General features: G+C 34.5%; 2 protein-coding genes across 7 annotated transcripts in view; one reads left to right on the top strand and one right to left on the bottom strand.

Moving 5' to 3' along the window:
* Positions 1–8,000: 8,000 nt before the first annotated feature.
* Positions 8,001–11,738, top strand: part of pax7a (paired box 7a) — an 83,815-nt gene continuing 80,077 nt past the window's right edge. For 5 of the 6 annotated variants that reach the window (XM_067387743.1, XM_067387741.1, XM_067387742.1 and 2 more), the window contains exon 1: positions 8,002–8,213. The gene's annotated coding sequence lies outside the window, so the exon portion shown is untranslated. Of the gene's footprint in view, positions 8,214–11,738 lie in introns of all 6 variants that reach the window. The other variant, XM_067387744.1, reaches the window with a different exon arrangement.
* mrps16 (mitochondrial ribosomal protein S16) lies at positions 9,105–11,229 on the bottom strand. Its single transcript, XM_067387097.1, has 4 exons — positions 11,061–11,229; positions 10,899–10,917; positions 10,468–10,728; positions 9,105–10,370 (listed from the first exon to the last, which is right to left on the bottom strand). The coding sequence occupies exons 2-4, from the start codon at positions 10,909–10,911 to the stop codon at positions 10,255–10,257; spliced, it is 390 nt and encodes a 129-aa protein (XP_067243198.1). The 5' UTR covers positions 10,912–10,917; positions 11,061–11,229; the 3' UTR covers positions 9,105–10,254.

The raw sequence follows: 11,738 nt of genomic DNA, 5'->3' as shown, positions 1-11,738 counted from the left end.
GTGTGTGTGTGTGTGTGTGTGTGTGTGTGTGTGTGTGTGTGTGTGTGTGTGTGTGTGTGTGTGTGTGTGTGGTGGGGGGAGGCTTTGTCCTTTTGGAGTTAGGGCAAGGTGTTGCCCCTTGCTATTTCTCTGAGATCTTCTTCTCTAGGCGAGTTTTATTGCTTTATTGCAGGATGCTTGATCCCAGTTTTCGTTTAGCAGGAAAATCAAGCCTTACAGCTAGATGAAATATAGATGAATATATATATATATATATATATATATATATATATATATATATATATTAGGGGTGTCACGATTCTCCAAATCCTCGATTCGATTACATTTTCGATTCTAAGGTCACGTTCGATTCGATTCTCGATTTTTACATTTATTTTTTTTAAAGCACAGGTTGCTATGCCATTTTTCAGACTAGACTTTTATGCAATATAATCACTGTAGCTATGAGATGCGTTCTACTTGGGATTGGAGTTTTCCACCACCGAATAAGGTCGCATGTCTGCGGCTATGAATACTCCTAACGCCTGTTTCACACTGCAAGCGTGAGCGTCACGTGCGCAGTGAATGAGCGTAACTACACCGTCACTGCAGCTGCCGAGACGCGCGAGTATTCACAATGGAAGCGTTTGTACAGCGTCACAGCAGTGGCTCGAATCTGCATAGTGAGAATTTCTTTACAAAGACAGCTATAAATTTGTTTTTATAAGTTGGTCATTTATAAACTTGATAGTCTTGAAAGTTTGTTAACATGGGGAAGTGTACAACATTTTCATATAAACGTAAATAAATAAAAATAAATAAAAGCCTCATGTTATCCATTGCTGCACATGAATGAGGTGAGCTTTGTGTTTGACATCATCTGCTGCGTGCACATGTTTACAAGACGGCAAACTCGTATGGTACACGCACATAAGTATAGCTTGCAAACTGTTTTTTTTTTTTTTTTGTCGACAACGCAAACGTTGTCAACATAACTCACTGGAAATCCAAAATACTTCCACACCAGCGACTTCAGTGAAAGAGGAGGGGGTTCGAGTTCTGTCGATGACGGGTCTCCTGCATCTGCAGTTGCCATTCTATCTTTTGAGTGGCTGATAGAGGAGGTTGACTGGCAGTGTTTTTTTTCCCTTTTGGCAAGCAACCGGACGAGACATGGGGGCGTGGCAGCATCGACGATTCCATTTTTTAATTCGAAGTTCGAGATTGTGACTTAATTTCGGTCGATTTCGATTTAAAATCGAAATCGTGACACCCTTAATATATATATATATATATATATATATATATATATATATATTTATACAACAGTTCTGTCTGGTTCTCGAATCTGATTGGCTGATAGCCATACGATATTTCAGTGATAACAGCACTTCTACTGCCTTTTCACCGTCTGTATCACTCCGCTTGAAGTGACCGTCATGGCGGCCGATCAAATCCGTAATTTTTACAAATACTACTTCTTGTCCCACGAACTGTAGTTTTAATAGTTTTTTAGGCGAGAATGTAGTTGTTTAGACATGAAATATGTGACTCATATTTAATAACAGCGCCTATTTTACAGTTTGTTTTGACATTTTCGGATATGCGAGCTCGAGTGCGTCAGCGGCCGTTCAGTGCTTCTGTAACCGCCGAGAACAGCTTCATCTCGGCCAGTGCCTCGGGATTTGCCGCTGGCTCTTATAGTGGTTAAACATGAGACATAATTCAATTTGAGTACATAGAACGGGCAATCTTTGGTCTTATTAATCTATTATTTTATATCTATTAGAGCAAGTCGAATTGTGCTATATTAAATTTGATAATAATAAACGTTACGTTACATCCTTATATAGCACATTGGCTACAACTAGACGGGACATATCAGACTCTTCTCCGCTTCAAATACGTAAAACATTAAACTTTATAAACATATGTTTTTTTGAGTAAAGAAAACGCTTTAATTTTTTTTTCAAACATCAGATCTTTATTTACCTTTGCATTGCACAGAGATGTCCAAACTGCGTGCGCACTTCATTCAGGAGGTGAGGCAGATTAATGAGGCTTGATTGACAGTTTGAGGATCCAATGGAGTTAGGAGGTTTCGTCACAAGCTCTTTAAAATCCTTTTCATTCGTTAAATATTTGTAAAACCCACATACCAGCGTAAATGGTGACCTATTTTTTTTTTAATAACTAGTGCTTTATGTTTGACTGAATTGTACAATTGTGCTTATATGTTGTTCAATAAATATTATTTTATATAAATATGTCCATTAAGTAATATGGATTGAGTGAACATGACATTAATACGCCATTAGATGGCGGCAACACTTTACAGGAGAAGTGAGTCACAAGAGACTTTTAAATTGAAAGGAACTTTTGCAAAATAATAATAATTAGGGCTGTGCTCAGAATATCGATACAACGATACATCGTCATGAACTCCTGACGATGCGCGTATCGATACAGCAGCTGCCGTATCGTGTCTGTCTTGCTTTTAAATCTAGCCAATCACGTGACATCACGTGACGCTTTCGAACAGAGAAACACGCAATCTCCAAATCATCGATCAAAGCGTGCTAACGTTTTAGGACAGGTCGATGGTATATAAATCATGGCCGAACATTAGCGTTTGTCAATCAAGCCAAACCGTCCATTCAGAAACCGAGAAATTTGAAGGCCGATCTCTCAGGTTGAGGCGCGAGCTGGCTTGACTGACGTTTTCGTGAGGATATAGTTTATGGACTGTTTTGATTTCGGTAATTACATCTAGAAAGTTAAAAGCAGTGATGGCATATATAAAAGAGATATCTGAAAGCGAAACGAAAGTGATATTGGCCTCGTCCAGTGGGGAGGACGCACGAGAGGAGACCTGCGCATTTAATTAGTATGTGTATACTAATACAGTAACAAATGTATTGCTCATGTTTGGTTCATGTTAATAAATTATCTGATGTTTAATAAATGAACCTTATTGTTAAGTGTGTATTGTAAACTCATGTAGGCCATATTTTGTAGACCACGTTAATAAAAACGTATGTTGTTCTAGAAGATATTTTTAGTTGATATCCCAAAAAATCATTTTTACAGATGAAAAGAAACAAACAAACAAACAAAAAAACAGGTGGTATAGACATTATTATAATATTATAGCCAATATAATTAACTAACTTAGTTTTCTTACAAGTCAACTTACTGTTGTCAGTGAAATTAGTCATTGAGCTTTGTTGATATGCTTCAGTGTCACTATAATTGTCAATTCAGTTACTGAGGGAGTGACTTTAAAAGCAAGCTTTTAAAAGAAGCTTTTTGTGACATTTTTTTATATTTAATTTAAATCTTTTTTTTTTTAATGACAAAAACAAAATATTTTTTTCAGTTATCATGACTGTTATAACACTGGTTATTCAATAAACACATATTACTGTTACTAAACTCTGCTCAAAAGAAATTTAAATTCTAAATTGAACCATATCATGATACGTATCGTATCGTGGCTTTAGTATCGTGATGCGTATTGTATCGTGACATTGTTGGTGATACACAGCCCTAATAATAATAATAATAATATATGAAATATTTGATGTAGTAGTGATATTGCTGTGATTGCATTTTCTAAATTTACTTAATTTTAGTTTTAAAATCATAAGATGTGATTTTGTTTTATTCAGTGTTACTATCAACAAATGCTAACAGGTACATTAGTGTTAGTATTTTGAAGTATTAACTGTCCATGCATTGCACTTTAAAAAGAATCTGTTGAGGCTTTTGTTGGTGAATAGAACATATTTTTTTGGAATATATTTTTTCTTTGTAGCTGTCAAAATATTACAAGATTATCCTACAATATATGTGACATCAAATAAGGGTTAGCACAAAAGTAATCTAAATGTAATCCAAAAGTAGTCAGATTACATTACCAAAAATGTAGTATAATGTAGTCTAAGAGATTATATTAGTGAAAGAATACAAAATTTTGTCATGTAATTTGTAATAAGTATTACAATTCATAAGTAATCTACCCAGCTATGTATATAATACAAATTCACGTAATAACTATACATTCTTCAACTATGAAATGTGAAAATGTAGTCAGATGTTTTACTGCAATTACTTAGCTGTGTCTTTTTCTCTATTTTCCACCAGCTATTGACATTCTTTTTTTCCCCCGCCAAAATGACATTATGGTTTTTAATTAATTTAGTTAAATAAATAAATAAATAATGAGAGGTTTTTAAAACTTACCTGTTACCAGCAGGATTGAGACAATAAATAAAGTATTTGTCCAGAAATTCATGTTGGAATTGTTTCTGTCAGATGGTTGTTTGTTTAAAACGAATAAATAGTTATAAAATGTCTGCTTTGATGTTTGCTATTTCCAGTAAAATTCATGTGACGACAGTCAGCCAAATGCACCTGACATCAATGTTTCTCCTCAGTTAAATTTCAACATCAATCTTATGAAGATGATGTGCGCGTGTTCCTTGCAAGCAATAAATGTCATCAGGTATGGCCACTTTTGTGTTAAAAAAATGAAGTTCACGCCTTCTGTAAACCACACTGGGTGGAAGTGCGTGTGCTTTTGAAATGCCCGAACAGTTACATGACCTTCACCTGTTAAGCCCTTTACAAGGAGTTCTCAGTATGACGTGCTGTACTGCAATAAACACAGGAGAGAGAAACGAAACCTTCTTCTTTTCATCATCTTTTTAAATATTGTATTTTGCTCTCAGTTTTACTTGTTCCCCTTCATATGTACTTGCAGACAAGAGAAACTGCAAAAAAAAAAAAAAAGAAAAAGAAAGAAACTGCAAGATTGTACATTCAATGAATCATCATAGTTTCAAGGTCATTAACTATTCCAGTTAATACATTGCAATTCAAATTAAAACAACCTTTGTTTGTACTTTTGTCTAACATTTTGTAGGTCATAATAAATCATTTTAAGTTTAATAATAAATTTTATCACTCAAAACAAAGCCAAAGATTACCTGAAAGTTTGGCATTCTTAGATCTAAATTAATTGTTTTCCAAAACTAAACAGACAGGAGATTTAATTGACTGCATTTTGAGTTGATGCTTTGCTTTACATTCAACAATTTGTTTGTTATAGCCTAATAGGCAACAAAGTGTTAAACGACTGTTTCACACTATCATATTACACTCTTCGGAAACTCATCAGTTTAACAGTTAACTTGAGAAGTTGACAAGTTGATATGAGGTTGCTAGGTTTTGCATAAATACAGTATGGCTTGCGTCATTCCTTCATTGTATAGGTCTATGAGATTTTTCCACCCGTTTTATTATCTGCTAGAAAAAAGTCATAAAAAAGGCAGATATCTCCTCAACCAGCCACATGATTTGAGATATTCATGTCTGTCAAAAAAAAAAAAAAAAAAAAACGAGTTATGTGTGAAATGTAATACTTGAGGTTAGTAACACTGGTTTCTTCCTCCTTGTGACACTCTATAAATAGTGGCATTCCCTTTCTGTTAATCAATTTCATATGGCAACCACAGGAAAACAATGACTACAAAAGGCGTAGAAAATGTTCTTGACCTATGGTCATGTCTTCCACACCTATGTGCTATCTAAAAAGGTTTTTGAGTCATAGAGAACGTTAGTCAGATGGATTGCTTAAAACCAAAGGGCATTTCAACGGAAATGGAAAGCATACCACGGAGGAAACATCTTTAAATTTGAGAGCTATAATTGATGTATTAAAGACACTACATTGTTTATCCATCACAGCTCAAAGTGTTCTGTATTATCAGTAAATTTTACCAATAAGCATTTTCAAGAAAGACAAAAACATATAGGTTTTAAAAAAAAAAAAAAAGTAAAAAAAAAAACAAAGTTAAAAAAACCCTGCTTAAACCAGTCTATGGATTGCTGGTCTTAAGCTGGTTTAAGATGTTTTCCCAGCCTGGCTAACAGACCAGTCTGAGAGACTAGCTAAGACCAGCTTGGGCTAGTTTAAGATGTGTTTTTTTTTTTTCAGCAGAGTATACACTACCTTTGCCATAACAAGTTTTGTTATTGAAACTTCTAATGTTACACCATACAGTGGCATCCTGAATTGTTTGCCTTTAACTTGCTTGCTTGCAACAGTTGCAACAAAATGTTTTGAGAATGGGACCATTCTTTTCCAGCATGACAATGCACCTTTGCAGAAACAATTTAAGTCAAGTCACCTGTATTTATATAGCTCTTAATACAATACAGGGCTGCATTTCTCAAAAACATAGTGAGCTAATTTGATTGTAGAGACCATTACAATGCTTTTGGGAAATGCACCCCAGATAGTTTCAAAGCAGCCTTACAGTGAAAATAATGATTCAATGATGCAAACAGAATTCAAATCTGGTGTAAAGCAGCTCTGTAAAGACAATAAAAGTAAACAGTCATTCAGTTGAAATCAGTTCTGTCATGACAACTCTGAGTGTTTGTCATATCCATTACTATGACAATGTTGATATGCTTTGTTTTGGCGGAACAGATCTGACTAGATTGGACTAGACAGAAGTCTTAAGCTAAGAGACAGTGCGGGGTTGATCTTGTTGCTATGGATGGGTTTTAAAATAAAAATGTTGCCATATTCAAATAAAGGTTTTAAAATTAATTAAACTATTATGTTCAGTTAATTGTCAGCCTCTTACATGTCTTGCAGAATTCAAGCGACAAATTATGTTTTATAAACATACTTCACACTACCTTCACGGTTTTCTGCATCCCTTCGCCACCCCATTCCTCACTCTTGGCTGGGGATGTGGGGAGAACTCTGGGTTTGGGCTAAATTCCAAGCTTGGAGTCCTCGATCCCCTTTGACAGCACGCCAAATACACTTATATATCTTTTTTTTTTTTTTACTCTATTCGATCATTTGTAAATGTTACCTCATGAAAGCAACTGCCACAGGTAATCAGACATTATTTATTTATTTATTAAACATTTATTTTTAACAATTCAAATCTATAAATCAAAATATGTATTGCATTTGAAGAAAAGTTTCAGCACCTAAGGCTCTATCTCTATTGCCTCGAAGTGTACCTTGTCTTTAGGTGGATTAGGATTGTTTGTGATTTGGTTTTAGTGACTTAGGAGTCTTTTTGACTAACTAATTTTTCACAGATTTTCTAAAAAGAACATTCTGATTCATTCGTGTAATCTTATGTTATATAACACTATTCACACGTTGGCAAGCCAGAACGCACAGGCCATCTATAAAACGTTCACCACACCGTTGGTATATTGAAATAAGCTATCTGTAAACCCTCATAAAAGATAAGATTCTTATCTTTCAAACAGCAATCAGATTCACTACATTTACAATGTAACATTATAGTATTATATATATACTTTTTTACTCTATTCGATCATATCGATAAAGTGTAAACTCATGAAAACAACAGGTAATCGGACATTATTTATTTATTTATGAAAGATTTATTTTTGGCGTCTTCGATTCAAATCTATAAATCAAAATATGTAATGCATTTGAAGAAAAGGTTCAGCAATCTCTATTGCCTCAATAGTGTACCGTGTCTTTAGGTGGATTAGGATTGTTTGTGATTTGGTTTTAGTGACTTGGGAGTCCTCTTGACTACTCCTAATGTTTCACAGATTTAGGAGCTAGTTGTAGTGCTAAAATGCTTTGTGAAATACTCTTAGAGCAAAAATGTAGGAGTCCTACAATAAGGACTGACACTCATTATTTTTAAGAGTTTCTCCTAAATCGGCAAGTTAGGGGCTACTTTTAGCCTTAAGATGTTTTGTGAATATGGCCCCAGATCTATACAGGTGGAGCTGGGGAAGATGGAGGGTTTCTGAAAAGCTAACTGCAACTACTACAACAAATACTGACCAAGTATTTGAAGGTTGAGCAGCAAGCTCATTGGATAATGTTACAGTAGGACCCACTCAGCTGTGCCCTATAGAGAACAATGTGATGGCAATATCGGCCTGCGTCATTGAGAGTTTTATGACAGAACTTTGTATTTCAGTATTGATTCACTTAAGTTAAATAACTGTGTTAAGTTCATCAATTTTGGAATATGATGTCATCATCCAGCTCAGTTCAGTTTTCATCAATAGTGGCAGTGCATTCAAGTCAATAATATTGCTGAATATTAATTGTCCCCAGCTAAGCAAGCCAAAAGGCGACAGCGGCAAGACAAATGTGGTCTGGTGTGGAAGAACTGGCCTGAGCAAAGCCCAGAGACTGATGTTATTGTGTAAGTTTCAGTACTGTGCTTATTTTTGATTCTGAATTGTGGATTTCAATTTATAAGAGTTTGTAGAAATTGTATTGTCTCGTAAAAAGGTAGCATATTGTGACAAAAATATTGGGAAAAAGGTTTTCTAGACATTTTTCTACCTTCAGGTTAAGATTATAAACAAATGGTTTGATATACTAGTATTTATTGCTTTTAATTTCACATTTCATGTGAACTCAAGCGTTGCTTATATCTTCCAATAATTCCCATACAAAACCATGTTTTTTAAGGTCTTTTTTGAAGTAGTTTAATTTGTCGCTTGCATCTGTGTCGCAGATAAATTGAGAACTGTTATTATTTTCAATTGTATTTATGAGATATTTATATTTTAGACTGTAGCAATAAGTAACAAAACTGTATAAATATTGAGTAAGACTAGCTGACATCAATGGCTTTATAAAACGGCTTGTTGACATTAAGTAAATCTGATTCATGTTTCCTCGTTCCATGTGGACATCTATGTGGTCTTTTTTGGGGTGTGGAATGACCTTAAATTAATGTTTCTTTTCTTTTTGTTGAAGACCAACTCTTAAAGAGTATTTTGTATTGCACTTTGCATGCATAGCCAATATCAGCGTTATTGATACTGAATGACACGGTTATAGTATTTTGAATAATCTTTTATTTTTAGATTTTTATTTTAGTTAAAGTAGTTGTATCTGCTTTTGTCATTTTTATTAGTTTTTTAAAAAATATATTTATATTTTTATCAGTTTTCTTTGTAGTAATTTTAGTACTTCAACTTTATTTGCATCTTTTTTAATTTTAAGATTTCCATCTAATATTTAATTTCAGCTTTATTTCAATAAAGAAAACAAATATTAGTTTTACATAACAGCAACAACACTGCTCTAATAGCGAAGTCTGAGAAATCTTTGACTTGATAGATTTCATATATGAACTGCCCTATAGGCAACACTAATGTAAAAAATAAATTCATTAAAAAATAAATGCCTTGTTGTGATTTTCTAAAAGGAACATTCTAATGTTACATGACACTATTCACATGTTGGCAAGCCAGAATACACAGCCCATCTATAAAACCTTCGACACACCATTGGTAACTTGAAATAAGCTATACATAACATTTAAACCCTCATAAAAGATCATTCTTGCGTACTCAAGCAGCATTGCATCTTATCTTTCAAATCAGGTTCACTAAACACTGTAAAAAAATCAAAAGTTGAGAAAACTTAAGCAAACTTTAGCAGATTTTTGAGTTTTCTCAACTTCTTGAATTCAGTTTATACAACAAAAAGTTGAGAAAACTCAAATCTCTTATAAAAACAAGTTTTTGATTTTTTTCAGTGCATTTACATTGTCACATTATAGTCTCAACAGTATGTACATACTTAAAAATATAGCACCAATTACAGAGCCAAGCAAAATCAGTAATTTTCACTAACAGTATGACAAAAGAATAAGCACTACTTCAGATGAAAACATATACAATGCATATAGCTCATATTTATTACTTTTGTATTTCATAAGCTGACCTCAGAAAGAATTTGGGCCCTCTGACAAGTTATAAAAATTATTTAATATGAAAACATGGGTGTATACAGTTAAATACAGCAGTACACTGTTTGCTGTTATGGAGTTACACAATTGTGTAAATATTAGGTTCAGATCAATTTGCCTGAAATTAAACAAGGAAGAATGTTCATTTCAACTCTGTGTAGGTTCCCCAGGCCAGATCATTCATTAATTTTTTTGTTAGCCGATCGTTGGTTCTCAATGAGGAGAGAGAGTGTGTTTACATTGTTTAATGATTACAGAATTTACTTTCAGTGTCTAAGTCCCTCATTTATCTTTCAAACGGTTTCCATTTCCAGGGAATTTGAATCATGTCTGGAGTTTAAACCTGCGCTTAAGCTTGTTGCCAAAACCCTTCAAATATGATTAATCATATCAGTGAAACGAAAGCTCAGTGCAAGGTTATTAAAATGCAAAGTAATCATTAACACTTTATTTTACGTTTACAGCGCCTCTTTTGATTTTACTGCTCCACGTGGTCTTGACTTTCTGTTTTAACAACTTCTGTCGAAGCGGCTTTTCGTTTCCGCTCTGCTTCTGTTATTGTCATTGGATGCAGTGGGAAAAATCCAGCCAATCCTACTCGGAGGCAAAAAAGGATTAGTGTCAGTGCCTTTTGCTGTAATCACTAAGCATTGTTTTTAAATTAAGAGTAAGAATTCACAATCCTGTTTACCTAGAAGTTTGGCCACTGGTTTTGTTGTATGGGCGCCGCATCCAATCCAGTACTTGATTCTTTCATAATTGAAGGCAACAAGTTTTTCATTGTGAATGTTCGGGAGAGGGTCATATGATCCCACCTGCTCGATATATTTACTGTCTCTCGCCCGTTTATTATAAGCAGCCACAATGCGATAGAAGGGTCTGTTAGTGACACCTCCTAATGCCAGCCTGATGACCACATGCCCACCATGATATTTCTTGAGCAGGAAAGATGCTAAGACAAAAGACATAATGCATAATGTTTAATGTCACAAACATGAGGCTTTAATTCTGAAATCGTAATAATGGTCCTGAAAACCACATTTTACAGGGAAACATCCAAAATGTGCATTAGTCTCCAGGACCAAAACAGAGTATTAGAATTGGTGCTTTAAGAGTACTTACATAAATGAACCATGATTCTCTGTTGAAAACAAAAGATAATAGGTAAATAGAGCTGTGCAATAACATATGACCAACTTGCCAAACAAATAAGGTCTTAGATTAAAATAAATGAGCATGCGTTAGCCTATATGAACCATATTTCGCATTTAAAAAACCACATACCTTATATATCCGATATCTGCATGCAGAAACGTCTGTGATATTATTAAATATAAGCTTAACGTGTTTGTGGTAGCGTTAGATCACACATACTACAGAAAGACAGTCAACAACATGACATTCGCAAGGGCGCCGACATGTTTTTCTCCCGGACCGGAAGAGTGTTTCTCGATCCTACTATGGTGAAGGCTTTGCTTATGAATATTAAGTACATTACGTGTGTACGTTCTAGGAACCGCAGCGTAACGTCATTAATATTCATGCTTCTACACTGCGCAGATGGAATGTGATAAGTTCGGCCACTAGGTGGCGGTTTTGTTCTACGAAGATCTGTTTTGTGTTTTGCTTTTTGAAAACACGAATTAACAAAGTTTATTTATTCAGACGTAGGCTATATTGTTTTCACGCTTTTCTGGCTGTCAAACAATTAAAGTAGCATCATGGAAAATACCAGCTCTAACGGAGCACTGCCACCTTATAAAGTTTATCATCATTAAACTTGCCTAGTAAATTTGAAGTAAGTATTTAAATGAATAAATAGTGAATGAACAGATACAGATGCAGGGCAAACCAAATGCATCTTTTATGGTGGATCAGCAGAGAAAGTTGAGCTGAAAACTCCCATTCTTTTCACTTTTGGCTGATGCTCTTGTGAAGATCTCATGCTCCTGTGGACCACAA

This window comes from Chanodichthys erythropterus, chromosome 6 (assembly GCF_024489055.1).
Source record: "Chanodichthys erythropterus isolate Z2021 chromosome 6, ASM2448905v1, whole genome shotgun sequence".
NCBI lineage: Eukaryota > Metazoa > Chordata > Actinopteri > Cypriniformes > Xenocyprididae > Chanodichthys > Chanodichthys erythropterus.
Note: the sequence above shows the minus strand (reverse complement) of the source record. Positions and strands in the feature narration are given on the sequence as shown.

Coding starts and splice junctions, on each gene's coding strand:
- mrps16 (XM_067387097.1), bottom strand. Junction 10,371..10,467: donor ACCAGTGGCCAAACTTCTAG/GTAAACAGGATT, acceptor GCCTCCGAGTAG/GATTGGCTGGATTTTTCCCA.